The sequence below is a fragment of the Protomyctophum bolini genome (assembly GCF_963924005.1).
Source record: "Protomyctophum bolini genome assembly, chromosome: 15".
NCBI lineage: Eukaryota > Metazoa > Chordata > Actinopteri > Myctophiformes > Myctophidae > Protomyctophum > Protomyctophum bolini.
Window position 1 is genome coordinate 33,127,671 of NC_137876.1, and position 17,741 is coordinate 33,145,411.

The following is a 17,741-nucleotide window of genomic DNA, read 5'->3' on the forward strand; positions in this document are numbered from 1 at the left end:
GCTTTAAAGTCCACGTCAGCCAATGGCTGAAGCCGAAAGAGCCGTTACGTCACCACATATTGGATCACGTGTCCTCGGCGTAGCAGCGAGAAGGGGTGGGGCGGAGCTGTGTGTGTGTGTGTGTATGTGTGTGTGTGTGTGCGTGTGTGCATGTGTGTGTGCGTGTGTGTGTGTGAGTGTGTGTGTGTGTGTGTGTGTGTGTGTGTGCGTGCGTGCGTGTGTGTGTGTGTGTGTGTGCGTGTGTGTGTGTGCGTGCCTGTCAGTAGCACTAGCCTTTCGGCCTGGTGGAGACAATGAACCCAGCTAAGTGACGTACGTCATTCCCCTTTCCCATCAGTCCTGCAGCCACGCACCTCTTCGCCAGAATGGCGGCTCTTTTGGAATCGCTTCTTCTAAAGAAAGTGGAGCTTAACATGGCCTTGTATTGGCTGAAAAATACAGAGGTGAGTACACAGTAATTAAAAGACGCGCGGGTGTAATGTTCGACATAAGGTGGCCTTAGCATTATCCGAGATATGAGATGACACCACCCACAACCGATGTAAACAAAACTTTTAGCTAGCATGCTAACTGGCTATGCTATTCGTAACGTTGGCTGGTTGACAACCTAGGCTACTATACGTTCGTTGGTAAATTACTTTGCTTCTAGTCACTAAAATTCAAGAATTCTAAATGAACCTAAAACGCTCATTATACCTGTTCGCTATCAACATATAAATTACAACTCCCCAGGTGTGCAGGGCTTTAACACTAGTCTAGAGTATATTCAAGTTCAACCTAGCCGCAAGCAATTTACATTCAACCCGTGTCCTTCTGAGAGCGAACAGGGTAGGGTACTGTCGGAAAGATACAGATGTTCAAGTTGGGTTGGACTATAGTCTATGAGTCTATATGAGTTATACCCTGTATAACATGTATATAACGATGCAATTTGACATAGCACTGTTTATAAAATGCTGTACCCCTCCAACTGTATATAGCCTACTTTCTCCATTTTCAACTGTTCTTTTGAATTACATTGAATTTAATTAAATTACATTGAATTGAGTCGACATAGTATTTTAAAATGACCAATGTTGATTATATGATAAATTCGATTAGTATTGTATTGTATAGTATTGTCATCCAGCAGACGTAAACATACAGACTTGTTGTTTTTTCCAACAGGAGGGTGAGTGCTTGTCACTCAGTGAACATGTGGCGACAGTCCATAGGCAAGAGTTTGTCCCTTTCCTCTTGAACTTCCTGAGGGAGCAAAGCAGCCGAGCCCTGACCCATGGTCCTGCAACACCCGCTAAGACCCCCAGCTGTCCCAGCGAGCGCAGGGGTGGAAGGTCTGCAGGAGGAGGTTCTCGTAATGCCAGCAGGGTTCAGCTCTTTTCCCCTGCTCCCTCTGTGTCTCCAGGAGCAGAGTGGGAGCCTGTTGGCCAATCTGGGTCCCACTGGCACAGTGGGGTCAGCGACTTGAGCAGCCCCTCGTTCAGTTCGGCGTGGAGTCCCACCTGCAGGCCCCCAGGTTCAGAGCGCCGACCAGCCCAGAGGATCAGTCTCGGGGACTACTTGGTTTCCCCTCCCGAGGTGCAGCACAGCCCCGGCCTGCAGCAACAAAAGGGTCGCAGGAAGGGTGGTGGGGGTACAGGGATAGGAGGACAGGGGAGACATGGAGGGGGACGTGCCGGACACCAGAGTGAGGACACAGGACGATGGGAGAGTAGTGGAAGGAGATCGGGTGGTAGAGGAGGAGCAGGACTAGGGTACAGTAGGGTCAGTGATCAGGTTTCACCTTCTCAGACGCCAGGTCAACTCAACTTCAACAATTTGGAGGAATTCCCCCCTGTTGGCTCATCACCCGTTTCAACCCCGTAAGTAGTGTACACAGTGATAACAATTTCACATCAGGAATCAGGATAATTTAAAGATATATATGAATCGTCTTTAATATATTCATATAGATATTCATAAATCTGACTATACACAGTATATAATATATATATATAATTTTACTCAAAAAGCCTAGATGGTGCAGTGCAAGTGAAATGTTTGTGGCTGCAAGAGTCAATACTTTTCAAGCTGTTCTCCGGAAATGAATGCAATTAGATTCATGTGTCGCTTGGATGAGTCTGTAAATAGCATCATCGTCAATATAAATAACCCTGTCAAAAGTTGCACTAGATACTCCTCTAGCCTTATTATATATTTATAACTGTCACAAATGTCTGTCTAACATTTGGACCTTTTTTTTCTCTATGGACCCTGAGTCTGCAATAAAGGCATTCATTCATTCATTCATTCATTCATTCATTCATTTAGTCAGTTATATATTTTAACAGCAGATTGTCTTTGAGTCCACTGACTATTCATGTATTAGTAACTAGACCTAAACAATTAATTCAGTCTGATTTCACGGGACATGATTGCCTGGCTCCCTGCATATTTCCTTTACTGTCTCTAATGTGACCTCCAGAATGTCCAAGCCATCTCGAAGAATAAACCCAACACCGGTCAGTGCTGAGAGGCCACATTCCAAACCAAAGAGTTGTTTCACCTCCACCCCATTCAGCAAGCCCTCCACCCCTCCGTCAAGTGGAGAAGCCTCAGTGCTGGAGGGGCCACTGCGGGTAGGCAGCCCTCTCGGTCTGCAGGAGGAAAGGGAACTACTAAAGAAGGAAAAGTAAGTGGACATTCTTTTTAATTCTTTAACTCATTAAGAGCTGAGGCCAATTCTACAAATGCCTTCTAAATCAGAATTTCTCAAACGTTTTCCTGCCAAAGACCTACAAATTGATATTTCGCCACGGACCCCCATCTGGAAATGTCTTGTGCCAGGGACCCCCAGAAGAGAAGATTTGTGTTAAAGTGCAAATAACATGCATTTTAAAACTGATTTTAATATTTAATATCATATTGTCTATGTCCCTCAAAGTTATTTCTAATGGTTTGAGCCTCAATCACCTCTCTGATATAACCAGTCATTGTCATTTCTTTCTGGACTTTAAAAGCAGTTTTAGCTGCAGTATCACAATGTCCTGACTCCTGAGGTGGTGGGGGTGCTGATATTCAGATTATTTAATATTTGAGTCATTATAATACTGATGCTAGATAAAACCAGGCTTGTTTCCATTCCATGCCAGCTTGGAAAATCATCAATGGTGGACATTGTAAACAAAGTGGAAATGCAAATTTGGAACTGAAGAAGAGGAGGAATTATACAAAGTAGGATATTGATGGATGAGGACAAAATCAGTTGAACTGTTCCTGAGATTTCCATTAAAGCACCTATATGATATGAAAGCCTGATTGTTCAAAATATGGGAGCCCCAAAAACACAAAAGAAATTGAAAAAGTTCAATTTTATGTTATAGGTAATTTAAAAAAATAATCTCAATGATTATTTTGATTTAATCCCAAATAGCTTTGCGTTACGTTTTACCCACTGTACTTCTAAGTTAGTTTATCTACTTCAGAAGGTAGACTGTAGGCTAAAACCTGTGTTGACTGATCATATTACAAGTTGCTTAATGCTTACACACTAAGTGGCTCTTATTTTGCAATCTGCCCAGTTTTTAGAGGAGATTCTATTTTTATTGCAGCAATGTTGATGCTGGTCAAAAGTAAATAAACTAATGGATAGGTTGGACAGTAAATTGTAGGAAATTCGTAGGAGTGGATAGGGAACCGGGATATACATAAATACTACTACAGTACATGCATTCAATCAATAACACTGATCGCCCATGGGTATGCAGTGTACACATTCAAGCCATGTTGTTTTATCATCACTTGTCTCCAGGTCTAAGCGTGCTCAGCAGTCCCCTCTGCCCTCCTCTCTGGAAATAGTGTGCACCCCTACCAAGTCAGGGCTGAGAATGAGTTCTAAGGGTACCCCAGACACACATGAGAGTCCAGAACCCACCAAAGTCACCCTAACGTCTGAACTGGACCTCCTTGCAGAGCTGTACTGCATCTGCATTTCTGGTAAATAACCACAATCAATTTGTGATGTTAGAATATTTTCATCCAGTGTTTAAATAGGATAATGTTAGTAAGATAATGAAAAGGCCGTATGATTTAAAAGTCAGGCATGAATTAAAAATACAAATACAAGATTAGAAACAAGGGCTAGCTTTGATATACAGATTTTTAGAAGGGATGTAACTCGCAACATTTTCTTTTCTTTGAAATGCCTTTTATAATCCCTGCCTCAAAGTGCTCAATCAATCACTCAATCAATCAAACCTGTTATTATTTCTGTCTTAAAGAAAACCTGGTGCCAAATATATTCCTGGAGCTTTTCTTTGTGGTGCAGTTGCTTACATCCCGTTCCCCACCCACGTCTGAGGAAGATGAAGAAAATCTCTGTGGTGCGGTCAGCCCAGGTTAGTAGTGAATTGCCTTTTTGAGGGGCTGTATACAGCTTTTGTCCCCACACATCTCATATTTGCCATTGACAATGAAAGGAGAAATTAGGTAAAATGTCCACCAAATATGACGTAAAAAACACAAACCACCCCTGACTTCACACGGTTGTGATTCTTTTTTGTTATAAATGATCTGTTTGAATGAATGTACATTGGCCTATAATACGATTTATATTAAGTTCTGAATGAATGCAGTACTGTCAATGATTACCCAGGGCATTTTTCTTTCTTTTTTCAGGTGTTCTTGAAAGAGGTTATCTCAGGCACATACACAACTGTGTGTATTTTGCAGTGAGGGTGCTGGAGAACCAGTTTCAGTGAGTAATTGAATTATCTTGTTTTCAGTGTTTATGGCGTTTGTCCCATATGCACAAGTCTGTATATTTAAGTGTTGTTGATCCACACATGTTTGGCCCATGTAGTCTCACACACAAATGCAGAAGTCAAGGTTATTGTATGTAATGTGTTCGTTCGTATCTGTATTTGCATCCTTTATTGCTCCACAAAGTCTGTTGTTGAAAAAAAAGCTTGCTAAATGTACAGTACATTTATAGATAAAAGCAGAAAATATCAGCTTGCCAGGGTTATTGCGCTGACAATGTGTCGATTGTTAATTGCCGTGTTAAGGTTTCGGTACCCAGCAATGGTTCCTGTTGTGTAGACCAGAGCTTGATCAGTTAGAGTGAGACACTGCTAGGCACGGAAATGTGAACACGCTGATGAACATGTTGTGAACGGCTGTGTGCAAGCTGATAATGCGGCTTGAAGCGCACATTTTCTGCTTGTTATAAATTTGAGTAATAGGCTATTTGACTACATCACAAAGTTCCCCATTGCGATTTGTTTGATTACTAGGGTCACATTCCTAACCAGTTTTCTTCATGTGACAGCTTGGTAGCTCAGCTAGACAAGTGCACATTACGGCTGCTGGCTGAGAACGAGAGGGTGGCCTGTTTCTCTCCAGCTCTCAGGGACCGCCTGACACAGGCTCAGGACACCAGCACAGCCAAGGTACAACACATACATGCTACTTTTACATAGAATTCTGCATGTAATGAAAATCACAATTAAAATAGCAAGGTTGGTATTGTAATTATAATTACAGTAACAACCTACCATTGTTGTTTTTGGAATTTATCAAACATGCCATTCATGTTTTTCCCTTCCAGCTCTCTCCTTCAGTTTCCACATTCATCCATTCAGTCCCATTCCAGCCTGCCACTGACAATAGGTCCAATTTCACCAATGATAAGTCCTTCCACATCTTTAAAAAGCAGAGGTAATGTACCGGTATATACTTTATTTATACTTTGATGTGCATTCTATTTCTAGTAGCTCTGGATTAAGAGCGTCTGCTAAATGCCTAAATTGTAAATTGTAGTAGTAGTATAAGCATTTGTTACATGTTCTGGTTTAAAGACATGGAGAGTGACATGTAAAATGCATGGGTAAATTCCTGCATAAGACATTTTTTATCTTTTTGCATTATAGGGATATTTTCTATGCAATCTTACGAGAGTGGGAGGACTGTCACAAAGAACCTGGGTGGAACTTTGAGGTGGTTTTAGGAAACAGGATCAGGTAAGCCTAGTGAGCCATAAAGTTCCACATTCTTTGTGATAAGACTTGCTAGCTGCAAGCCACCTGATGCTAAAATGACACAATCTCTCCTTTCAGAGCGATGGTGAGTCAACTGACGTCTGCAGGAAACCACTCACATTTTGCCCGGCTTTTCCTCAAGCAGCTGGAGCAGGTAAACCGTTTGTTGGAAGGTCCCACACCCAGTAGGTTGTTGGTTGAAATCCCAGCAAAGTCACAGGCATTATTTTCCCAGTACATTCTAAAAGTATTGGGATTAAAAAGAAGAAGAAAAAGAACGTGACAATGTCCTTGGTTCCTTTCCTCCAGATGTGTAAGGGTCCCCGTGTGAACTGCTCTCCCGGGGACCCCCCCGACGCTGACCTACTGGGCATGTTTGGAGCTGACAGCCTGGGACGACTGAAGCGTCTGGAGGAGCGTCTGATTCAGCCCCAGGGCATCACTGGACCCTGTCCCCCACCATCGTTTCCTGGCCACCAGGAGTTCTTCAGGGACTTTCTTCAGATGGCCAGCTGGTGAGAGATGAGAGATCTCAAAGTAAAAAGTTGGAGCTATTGCGAAGATCAAATATGTTGTCACAGTCTAATTCAAGTAGTGTTATTGTCTGGCCAGAAGTAGATTCCCGCTTGAGGGGCAGGCAGGGGGGGGTTAAGATACAGTGAGGTCATGGCCTACATACTGTAACTTTGTGTCGCAGTACTGCGAGCTTGTATATTGTACGCACAAATCTAAAATGAATTACACAGATGCTTTCCCGGTTTGAATTTTTACATAATTTGATACCTTATCAATTATCAGTTACTAGTCTATAATGTGATGTTTCTTCATCTATTCCAGAGACTTCTATTGGAGAGTAGTGTAAATGAGTGGGCAGAAACTGCGGCAGTCACGTGGTTCATGTAACTCACTTAATTCTCACATAGACTCCAGTGCATTCTGTAAACTTCTGGTTAAGGGCTTTGTCACTATTTGCCAATAGAATGCTCTGTCTGTAGAAGACTGGCCCGATGAAGTAAAGGTGGTGACACAACTCCTTATAATATGGTTGTATATAATAGGCGTTTGTGCACTGTGAATGTGATGGACTATTTATCATAATGCAGAAGGTACAAGGTGAGATCTTTAGTGTGAATTCACCCAAATGGTCACTTACAGGCCAAATGGACCATTTGGTTACGTTTGTATTGTGTTAAAATTAAATTAACGCTGATCTTTTTACTGTGTATGGCTACTAGCAACAAGGCTACAACAACAAACTGCCTCACTGGACCACTCATACTATGTTGGCCTTGACCTGTATGTGACCTAACATCGTCATGTGTTGCATGCCAGCTGCCAGCTGAACCAGCACCTGAAAGACAGCTTGTGTCAGCAGCTTCTCCAGCTGGACGAGGTGTCCATCCTGGGCCCGACTGCCTCCACTGGGGAGGGAGAAGAGGAGGCAGAGGGAGACATAGAGCAGCAGGTGCATCATGGATACTGAAAAACAAACAAATAAATTAAAAGTTTTATTAATATTTTTGTAATTGCTCAAAAAGAACAGAAGAATTAATTCCTAAAATATGAATCACACTTCTTTAGCTATTCTAACTCATCATGTATCTGTGTACTACTCCTCCTCATTCAGGACGAAAAGCAGAGGTTCTCTTCAGTTCTGCTCCTGGCCCGTCTCCTGGCCAAGTTCCTGGGGTTAATCTCCTTCCTGCCTTACCAGACATCTGAGAGGCCATCGAGAGAGATACAGGAGAGTGCGGTGGCCCTCCGCAGCAAAGTAGGAAAGCAATGACACAAAATATCTCTGTAGCAGCATTTTTCTGGTTCAAATGTCGTGTGGATGTACCGAATGTAATCAAATCCACTGTCAAAAAAGTGCCTACATTTTTTGTTGTCCCTTGTGTGGAACTCTACTCTCTTGACACATTTTAGTTTCTTCTTAGGTTATATGCGTTTCATTTTGTGAACGTAATTGTTTTGGCAGTTACACAGTGCATTTCATTGTATTCAATTAATATCTCACTCATCTTCTGTCCTCTTGGTGTCTCAGAGTGCTCCAGTGCTAGATGTGTGTGCCGTGCTGCGTAACAGTGTGCAGAGAAGGAGGACCATTCTAACTGTTCCCTGGCTGGTGGAGTTCCTGTCCATGATGGACTTCACTGGACCCCTGCTGCTGTGCTACAGGACTGCACTGGGCATGCTCCTGCTCCTGTATAGGTCTGTCTGCATGTTCTGTAGCCTCCTTAAATCGTTATTTATGCTTCAATGCACAGCATTGCCACTCATGGGGAAATTACACACTGCGTTTTTGGGGTGTCCTTACTACTGTATATCACTCACTCCAGTTTTTTAAAATCCTTACACTGGCTCGCTGTGTGTTTTTATAAGAGCCAAAATATAATTCTGATCTTGTGTGATATTATGAACCACACAGATCTCTCAGGGCATCTGGAGGTCTGATTTCGATCCCTAAAACCAAAACTGAACATTGGGGGAAGCAGCATTTTGTTAAAACATATCTCCCAGAAAACTGCAAGTCTGCTACCACTCTTATTTCTTTTAAATCACAACTAAAGAGAAAGGCCTTTCTGTTTGCCGCTGCCTTTGATTAAGTAAATGTATTTTTTCTTTCTCTTCTGCACTGTAATTGTATTTGTTATGTTTTACTTATTTTGTTTTATGCATCCTAATGACATGTTTCCTTTGATTGATGTTTTGTGTAAACCACATTGAATTGCCTTGCCAAAGTTGCCATATCTGCAATGTCCTGGCTTTGATTCCTATTTATTTTCTTTCTATTCAGGCAGATGGTCCTGGGCAAGAGCAGTGAAGTTTGTTACCTAAACCAGCTCCTCATGGTGGCTGTTTTGGGTTGGCTCTTCCAGGTGAGTCTTGTACAGGACCATGCAGTTGTATTGAACCATCCAAATACTTAATGTACCCCTCCCTGTACCCCTTATTTTTGCACTATAGACCACTTGGATTCATAATTATCACTTTAAAGGCTAATTCATACAGCATAGCACAACCCTTTTGCTTGACAAATCTGTTGAACCTCTGATGTCATATCAGAGGTCATATGTTATATTCAACAAGTGACACCTTAAAACTTAAGGATCAGGTGTAATTATACCATTTTATTTGTATCTTCCAGATCCCAGTGATACCGGAGGACATTTTCTTTACTAGCGACTTCACTGCCGTGGCTAAGCTGGAGGACAGCAGTCCAAGTACTCAGGGACTTGTAAGTGAATTATTTTAATGAGATATCTGTAAATCACACTGTAACCCCATTGAATTGATCTCTGTTTCATTTCTACTGAATCATCCTCCTGCTTGTTGGGGTTTCCTCTACTTTTTCCAGGACTGCATTCCCCTCGTGGACCAGCAACTTCTCTATACTTGCTGTCCATTTCTGGGTAAGTGTGGGTAGTTTTATTATTAAAATTTGCATTTTAATTGCATTTCATACCTTGATACTAATAATTATACATTAAACATTCCTCTGTATTGAATTCTGTCTAGTTATTATTCATTCTATCAATTAATATTATATTATATAATATATATTTTCAACAGTATTTATATATATATGTATAATTTTTTAACCTTATCAGGTGAGTTCCGTAAGCTGCTGGCTGCTTTTGTGTCTGGAAGCGCAGCAAAAAGTGGAGGAATTATCCGCAAAATCACTCCGACGTCTGCTGAGCCCAAAGATAAGCCCACTATTAACAGGTCACAGCAGAAACTAGAGGCAAGTCACTGAGAGAGGCAGCAAATAAAGCTATGAGATGGACTGAATTGTTTGCATGTTACTATACCCAAAATGAGAATCCATTCAATCGTGATTCATTGTCTTAAAATCAAGGACCAGATTCCTGAAATACCCTTAAGAAGCAATTTCTAAGCATGTCATACTGTCTAAATGTAAGAAAAAGGATAACCAGAGTTTATATTATCAGACATTCAGTATTTTCTTAAGACACCTTTACTTAAATTCCTCCTATAGCCTCCTAATGGTACACCGTCCACAACTTTAGAAGATCATGGTTTCCATTGTTTTTCTGAAGCTCTTAATATGATTGTTTTCTTCTTAAACAAGTTCTTATGATTTTGTGAATCCGACCTCATAAGTTTAATTGTATATGTTTTTTGTTGTTTTTTTGTCTTAATGAAGATCGACCTTGAACAAGCTTTCTTTCACAACCAGCCTCCATCTCTGCGGCGCACTGTGGAGTTTGTTGCTGAGAGGGTTGGGTCCAATTGTGTCAAGCATATGAAGTTAGTATCATTGCACATGCATGTGTCCATGACATGAACCTGACTTTGCTTTTGTCCACTAGCCTTAGCATATCTTCAATTCCAAAGTATCAGCGAATCTGTCGTTGACTATCAACGGTACCCTTAATCCATTCATCACAGCCGGGAACCCCTATTGGTTGTTTTAAGCATTATGTTATACTTTAGCTATTGAAAAATAGCAGATCTATAAGCTCATGCCCCGCTACAAGCTTGTATCTGCTATTTTTGAAAAATCGTGAAAATGTGGCGGAAATCTTGAATATATATTCTTTCACAGTTATTCAGAAAACTGTTAGGATTTAGAAGCCTTTTTTATCAGCCTCAGGTCTAAATGCGTTAACCCATTCTGGGCGGGAACCCCTTTTGGTGTCTTACCATGAGCATGAGTGTACGTCATTGTATGTCATTTTTGAGTGGTGCAACCACTCCTACAACCAGCAATGTCCGTGCCTATGTGGATATGTTGTCATGAGCACGATGACTTATTAGTACCAGTAGGGGGCGCCATAAACAGAGAGATAGTGATGTGCCTGCTGCCTGCTAATGAGAGAGAGAGAGAGGTGGGGGGGGGGGGGAATTGCACCACTCAGTTCACACGGGTGTGATTTTTATATGGTCGGGTTGTTTCAGGGCTACGTATGTGAATGAACTGGTCCAGAGAGGAGAGAAGATGCTGAGAGATAGACTGGCGTCACCTACCTTCAATGCTCCGAGTCCTATACTTAATGACTCCATCTGCGTTCAGCTGTGTGATGGAGGAATGGAGGCCCTGAAAAGAGCCACCAGGTACGACAGCTCATTATAGTAGTGAACAGTCTCTCTCTCTCTCACACACACACATACACACACACACAACTGTTATTTTGCTGCTGTCAGTTTATATGTGTGTTACTGTTTTTTTTTTTTCACTTAATTTTTATTGAAGGAAGAACAGACAAGAAAACACAACTGTGTGTTACTGTTTTTATCAGTTTCAAAGGGTTTCGAGTAGGATCCTATTCGAGTAGGATTAAATGTTTATTTTCGTCATATTCTAATTTGTGTCGAATCTGTCGATAGATTCTGCAGCAAAAAGAGCCCAGAAGCCATAAGAATGCTGCTACCGGAAGAGACCTCCCCTGCTGTAAGTTCTATAATGCTCGTAACGTTCCTAAATAACCAAACACCTCGCCAGATTGTGTGTTGGTCAATGAACAACTCATGGCTGTGTCTCCCTGCCAGGTCCTGACCACAGCTGAAAACATCACCAAACGGCTGGCCACTGAAAAGGCCTGCACCTGGCTCTCTGCCAACATCACAGGTAGTTGTAGAACAAGAATGAATGCACTCTTAGAAGTATATTGCTTACAGTACATTATTTCTGAAACATTTGTCTTTTTCAACCTAATTGCCATGTATCGTCACACGTATGGATAGAGAAGAATATTTAAAATCAGGCACATCTATTTGCATCATGCATTGAATGTTCACGATACTTGTCCCTTAATCCATTTTATTTCCTTTCCTCACTGTCAGCCCTTACAAAGCGTGAATGGAAGAGCAGGTTTGATCGCGTGATGAAGTCTCAGGCCAATCCTCCAGGGTCGGATTCAGTGGATGTGGAGGGGGTTGTAGTCGGCATGGCCAGTTTGGCCACCCAGGAACAGCCCATCACCCCCAAGAAAAGACAGGATGTTGAGACCTCCTGTCCTGCAGACTGCAGCCACGGTGCCCCTCTGCCCTCTGATGTCCTCATCGATATTAAGGTACACTAATGTGAGAGGATAAGTTGCTAAACATTTTATTTACATTAAGTTAATTTATTAGGGAGGGAGATGTGTTGTGTTGTATGAAATGTAACTACATAGTTTGATGTAAAATATGTAAATAAATATACATTTTAGTTCCACACAATGTAACTTTCCCCATTTTTTTCTGCAAGCATAGATATTTCCCTGTTTTTGTTTTTCCCAGGTGAAATTTTAGCTCACGTCCAATCTCATATTATTGCGAATGCACTGAGCACTTACTATGAGACCTAGCAGATCATGTCTGTCTGTCCGTGTGTCTGTCTGTCCGTGTGTCTGTCCCGCTATCCAAATATGGAGTGTGTTGCATCAGCAATCACTCAGCTCCATATATGGGCACAAAAGGGGCCAGGTCCACTCAGCTCCATATATGGGCACAAAAGGGGCCAGGTCCACATATACAGTACCAGCGGGACAGACACACAGACAGACAGACAGACAGACAGACAGACATGATCTGCAGGGTCTCAGCTGCGTTCGCTTCCCGCGTTTGCGCGTCTTACTGGTATTGCCTAGACTAGGGTAGGAAACATAATTCACAAATGATAATCTAACCTACAAGGCTCCAAATATATAAACCTGTTAACATAGAAGTGGATTGATTATAATGTACTAGAGCCGTGCCTGTTGGCACTGGTCTACTTCGAACAATGCAAGTTGGAAATTAATGCCCCACCCAGTTATTATGTCTGACTGTGTCCCTTTTATGCCCATATTTGGAGTTTTTTGTCAAGCATGCCCAAATATGGAGTCTATGCAGATGTCAGAACAAGCATTGTGATCAGAACAGGCCAGCTCCATATATGGAGATATAGGGGTGATCAGGTCCAGAGCCCGGCTTTTGTGCTGGTTCTGGACAACCGGCTATCCGACGGACTCGTCACTGGGCACTCTCTGTGGGGGTGTGGAACACGTGTGTCGGTGTGGTGAACGGTTCTCGAGTTACGTGGATTACAGACGAACGTACATGCATGCGTACACACAGAGGCTTGGTGTATTTATAGATAGATATATGGTATCAGTCCAAATTTAATTCTGCTTATTTCTGTGCCTCTGGGTTATGTTTAGGAGGTTCTGAGCATCGCAGTAGGACCCAGGACGGACAAGGAACTGCTTTCTGGCTGCCAACTCAGAACTTTACTGGGGAGACTCGGAGACACACTGACCTGCAGAAAGGTACAAGAGGGAACACGATATGAGAGAGAGAAATACAACAGCACTAATAGTCACACATAGGATTATTATTCCATAGCCGTTTCTTTATAGTTTGTAAATAAAAATCATATTTAACTTTGTGTCTCTGAGCTTGGATACATCTTTGAGCTGGTTTGTGACAAATGTGGTCTTGTCTGGGATTATTGTAGCGTGTTTATTTACTGTTATTTGTAAGTGAATATTACTGTTTATCTGTCTTTCGCCTTTGTGCTTCTAATCACATTCCCAGATATAAAGGCTGATCCAGTGTTGGGCAGTAGCTAGCTACAAGTAGCGAAGCTACATAGCTTACTACATTTATCAGTAGCTTGATGGTAGCTTCACTCCTTTTGAACCAAGTAGCGTTTTTTGTAGTGTAGCTATTTTTAGACCCAAGTAGTGACGTAGCTTTCAACAAAAGCTACAAAGTTACAAATTTACTGTTAAATAAAGTTTTGTGGGGGGAAAAAATCCCTGGAAAGAAATCCATGATTGGTTGGTTTAGATAAGAAGAGTCTGACACAAACAAACAGACCACCCCCATTCTCTAGTCCAGTGGTTCCCAAAGTGGGGTCCGGGGACCCCCAGGGGTACCTGAGGGAGTTCCAGGGGGGACCCATCTATTTTGTTCACGTTCATAAAGTGCTAAAGTGTTTAAAGCAGTGGTTCCCAAACTTTTTCATGTCAAGGACCCCCAAATTGACACTACTTAGCCTGTGGACCCCCATTTGAAAAGATATGCCAGGGACCCCCATAAGAGAAGACGTACACATTTAGACGTCTACATTTAGACGTATACATTTAGACAGTGTGTCCCCCGAGTGTCCCCCCGAGTGCCTCCCCAGTGTGCCCCCCGAGTGCCTCCCCAGTGTGCCCCTGAGTGCCTCCCCAGTGTCTCCCCAGTGCCTCCTCAGTGCCTGCCCAGTGTCCCCCAGTGTCTCCAATAGCAATACAAGAGCAATAATACAAATGAATCTTAATGTATTAATCTTATTAATTAATTAATCAAATTAATTAATTAATCAAAATTGCGGCCTGTGCCCAGCACCATGCCAAAGCTTTTTCCTGCAGGAAACACTGCTTGTGGTTGTAAATATATTGTTATCCGTGTTGCGAGGATGAGGTGGTACCTGGAAAAATATCTACCCCAAAAGGGGTACCTGGTCCAAAAAAGTTTGGGAACACCTGCTCTAGTCTAAATCCCTGTCTCTCAGCTGGTGCGCAAATGGCTAGGCTGTGGCAATAATAATAATTAAAAAAAAGAACAAAAAATAACTAAAATAGTTCATTTTTTGGAACCATGAACTTTAGTTCAAAATGTTGAATTATGAACTGAATTAGTTCCTTTAAATTTTTTTTACTGTGAACTGAACTATAGTTAATAAAAAAAAGAACTTTCCCAACACTGAACACATGAATCAGCCACACCGCAAGGTACATTAATACAAGTAAATGTGAAAAAGTTGATACCAAAAGCCAGACAGAGGGCTTGTTTCCAGTTTGTTTTTTAATAAACAACCAAACTCAGCATTTTTGCCTGCCTATTAGGCTATTTGTTCGGTGGAAACTTGATCATGAAGTTGATAAAAAATATTTAAAAAAAAAGTAGTGTCCATGTAGCTAGCTACTTTTGCCATGTAGCTTATAGTGTAGCTTGCTATAATTATCTGGGGATAGCTTTGTTGTAGTTGAGCTATATTTAATAGAGAGTAACTGGTAGTGTAGCTTACTACATTTTCCAAGTAGCTTGCCCATCACTGGGCTGATCTACAGCAGTATGATCAAACCTTTGATCCTTTAGTCAGTTTAGTGGACTCTGTCGCTCATTATCTTGTTTTTCCTCAAAGTTCTTAACTCCAGTGTCGGAGCAGATGCTGCTTCGCTCCACTGTCCTTCTAGCCTGCAAACTAGGTGAGTGAGCCAAGCCTGGACTAAATAATGTGTGTGTAGGGAAAACAAATGTTATGTTCCGATATTCTATAATCGTTATGATTTGGCTTATGTGTAAACTATTGAACAAATTTGTGTCACTATCTCCTTATGTCCTTTTTGTAACCTTTTGTAAATTCTGTATATTTCTCGACTCATTCTAACGCCATATCACACCTGTTTCATTTGACTTTTAATCTATAACACTGTAAACTGCCATGCTTTTACTCTAGTGTCTGGAGAGCTGCCAATAGCCTGTCTCCAAGAGTGCAGTAGTGGCAGTAGGGTTGCTGCTGTAAGCACTGGTGCAGAGTCTGTTCCGCATGTCAGAGGTGTGCTGGAGCAGCTGGCTACACTTTGGGAGAGAGATTGCTGCTCATCGGCACCGCTCCACCTGCTTCTCACCCAGCTCACTGTCACTGCTGTGCTGAAGGCCAGTGACGTAGAGGTAAGAAGATCACACAGCATTTCATTTTAAAAAATGATACTTTGGTGTTTGTTGTGATTGAAACGTATGTTGTCATGTGGTGTACAACTGTACATGGCAGTAGATCCCAACTTCTTGCAACCCCTGGGTTTCCTTAATTGCATTCACATGCATTGTGTCCTCTTCTTGTCCTGATAGCATATGAAACCAAAAGTAATAGTGATACCTGAATCAGGTATCACAATTACTTTTAACCTGATACCTACGGATCATGTGTGAAATGTGAATGTGTGTGATCCATTTATTTAGATTAACCCCTCTTACAGATCTTACATTTGATTCTATTGTTTGTTATTGTCTTAGTTTCTATTTCTACTGTATTTTCCCCCTACCTATCTAGTCGTTATGTCTATTGTTTGTTTATTTATTAAGGATCCCCATTAGTCTACACCGTAGTGGAGACCATTCTTCCTGGGGTCCAGACAAAAAACATCACAATACAAATCATAAAATGCAGTACAGCATGATCAATGTTGGTGAACAAAAACACAAAGTTAGAGTAAAATAACTATAAAAAACAAAACCGCTTTGTCTGTCCGAAAACACCCAAATGATAACCTAATCTCATTAATTCTCCCCACACACTATTATTGGTATTGTCTAATCATTTCATGTTTCCATATGTGATCAGTGGAACAACTATCTGTTCCTGGTAAGACGGCTGGTGGACAAAGGCTTGCTGAAGGAGGAAGAGGTTATGACTCAATGGAGGAAGCTGTCCAATTTACCATTACCAGTGGTGAGGGTCTTTCTTTGTTGTTGTTGTTTTCCATAGTACTTATCATTATGCTCTCATTGTAAAATCATTCTGGTCTCCTCCTGTCTTTCCTTTGTTTTCCCATTTCTCTCTTTTTTTGTTCTTTTATCTGTTTTACTGTATGTCCGGCCTCAACCCTCTCTCATTTCCTCTCTCTCACTTTCCCCCTCCCTCCCCCTCCACAGGAGTTCATAAAGAACCTTCAGCTGCGGTCAGAGTCTGCTAGCCCCTCAGAGGTGCAGAGTGGCATGGACATGCTGCAGGTCTCGCAACAAACAGTAGAGGGAGCAACTTGACTGAGATACCGTCCTCCCTGGATCCCATTGTATTGCATCTCAGAGTGATCACCACAGCCTTGTAACTGACGGGCATTATTACTGTGCTGTGAAAGACACATCAGTGATCTGTTATTGTTAACTGGCCCCTCTTCAGTTCAGACTTTGTGCATAGGTTTGTATATCCCCACACTCGGGCACAGGTGGCTGTGCAAGCTACTGGCCATTGTTCTGTACCTGCTATGCGACATCCACCTATTCACAACACTCTGCTCCTTTGTAAAGGTGCAAATAAACCATGAAGTCCTGCCACTTAGGATTAGAAGATGGGGGCATATGTGGATGATCTGTGGAAAACACGAAAATGGTGTATCCCATTAATGACTGTAACATTGTCCTGATTTCTAAATGGGAGAAAGGACATTCCTCGAACCAGAGGGTTTATGGCACAGCTAGAGCCTAGAATTAAAACATTCTCTTTATCTGGGGACCCAGCAGAATCATAAACCATGTGTCGGGGGTAAGAAATACTGTAGTGGGCAGTTATTTACTCTTTCAGGCAACACAGAAAAAGGGTAATTGTTTTAGTCCAGCACTTTTTACATAATTCCTTTGACTGGCAGCACATGTTTGTTTATTGAATGCAAGGCTGCATTTGTGACACTTTTTTAGTTCATGTTGAACGTGTTATACTTTGCTTCTAAATTACTGAAATTTTATGTCGACGTCGCACAATTAATTAATAAAGATGTATTCTATTAAAAGCGTATTGTGCTTTATTGAATAGCAACCATCTCGTTTATTAGTAGAAAAAGCATGGCTTTAAAACGAAAAATGTAAATGTATACTTTTGTTTGTAGGCAGTTTTAAAATTATTATACATCATGCAATTGCAACCAATGGCCCCAAAAGAATATTACAGCCAGGAGGAGTAGCCATGATCAGCATCTGCGCTCCGCCTCACCCTATCTTGCCATCAAGCAGGAAGTTTCAGTTAAC

General features: G+C 41.7%; 1 protein-coding gene across 1 annotated transcript; it reads left to right on the plus strand.

The window, feature by feature from the left end:
* The first annotated feature begins 281 nt into the window (after nt 1–281).
* cdan1 (codanin 1) lies at nt 282–17,495 on the plus strand. Its single transcript, XM_080783544.1, has 28 exons — nt 282–443; nt 1,168–1,862; nt 2,465–2,671; nt 3,791–3,975; nt 4,260–4,376; nt 4,657–4,735; nt 5,309–5,429; nt 5,588–5,697; nt 5,910–5,999; nt 6,096–6,171; nt 6,327–6,532; nt 7,350–7,482; nt 7,645–7,788; nt 8,062–8,228; nt 8,815–8,896; nt 9,166–9,255; nt 9,376–9,430; nt 9,629–9,765; nt 10,189–10,292; nt 10,944–11,099; nt 11,373–11,436; nt 11,535–11,613; nt 11,829–12,058; nt 13,169–13,276; nt 15,142–15,205; nt 15,457–15,671; nt 16,342–16,449; nt 16,653–17,495. The coding sequence occupies exons 1-28, from the start codon at nt 366–368 to the stop codon at nt 16,761–16,763; spliced, it is 4,011 nt and encodes a 1,336-aa protein (XP_080639670.1). The 5' UTR covers nt 282–365; the 3' UTR covers nt 16,764–17,495.
* Nucleotides 17,496–17,741: the final 246 nt, after the last annotated feature.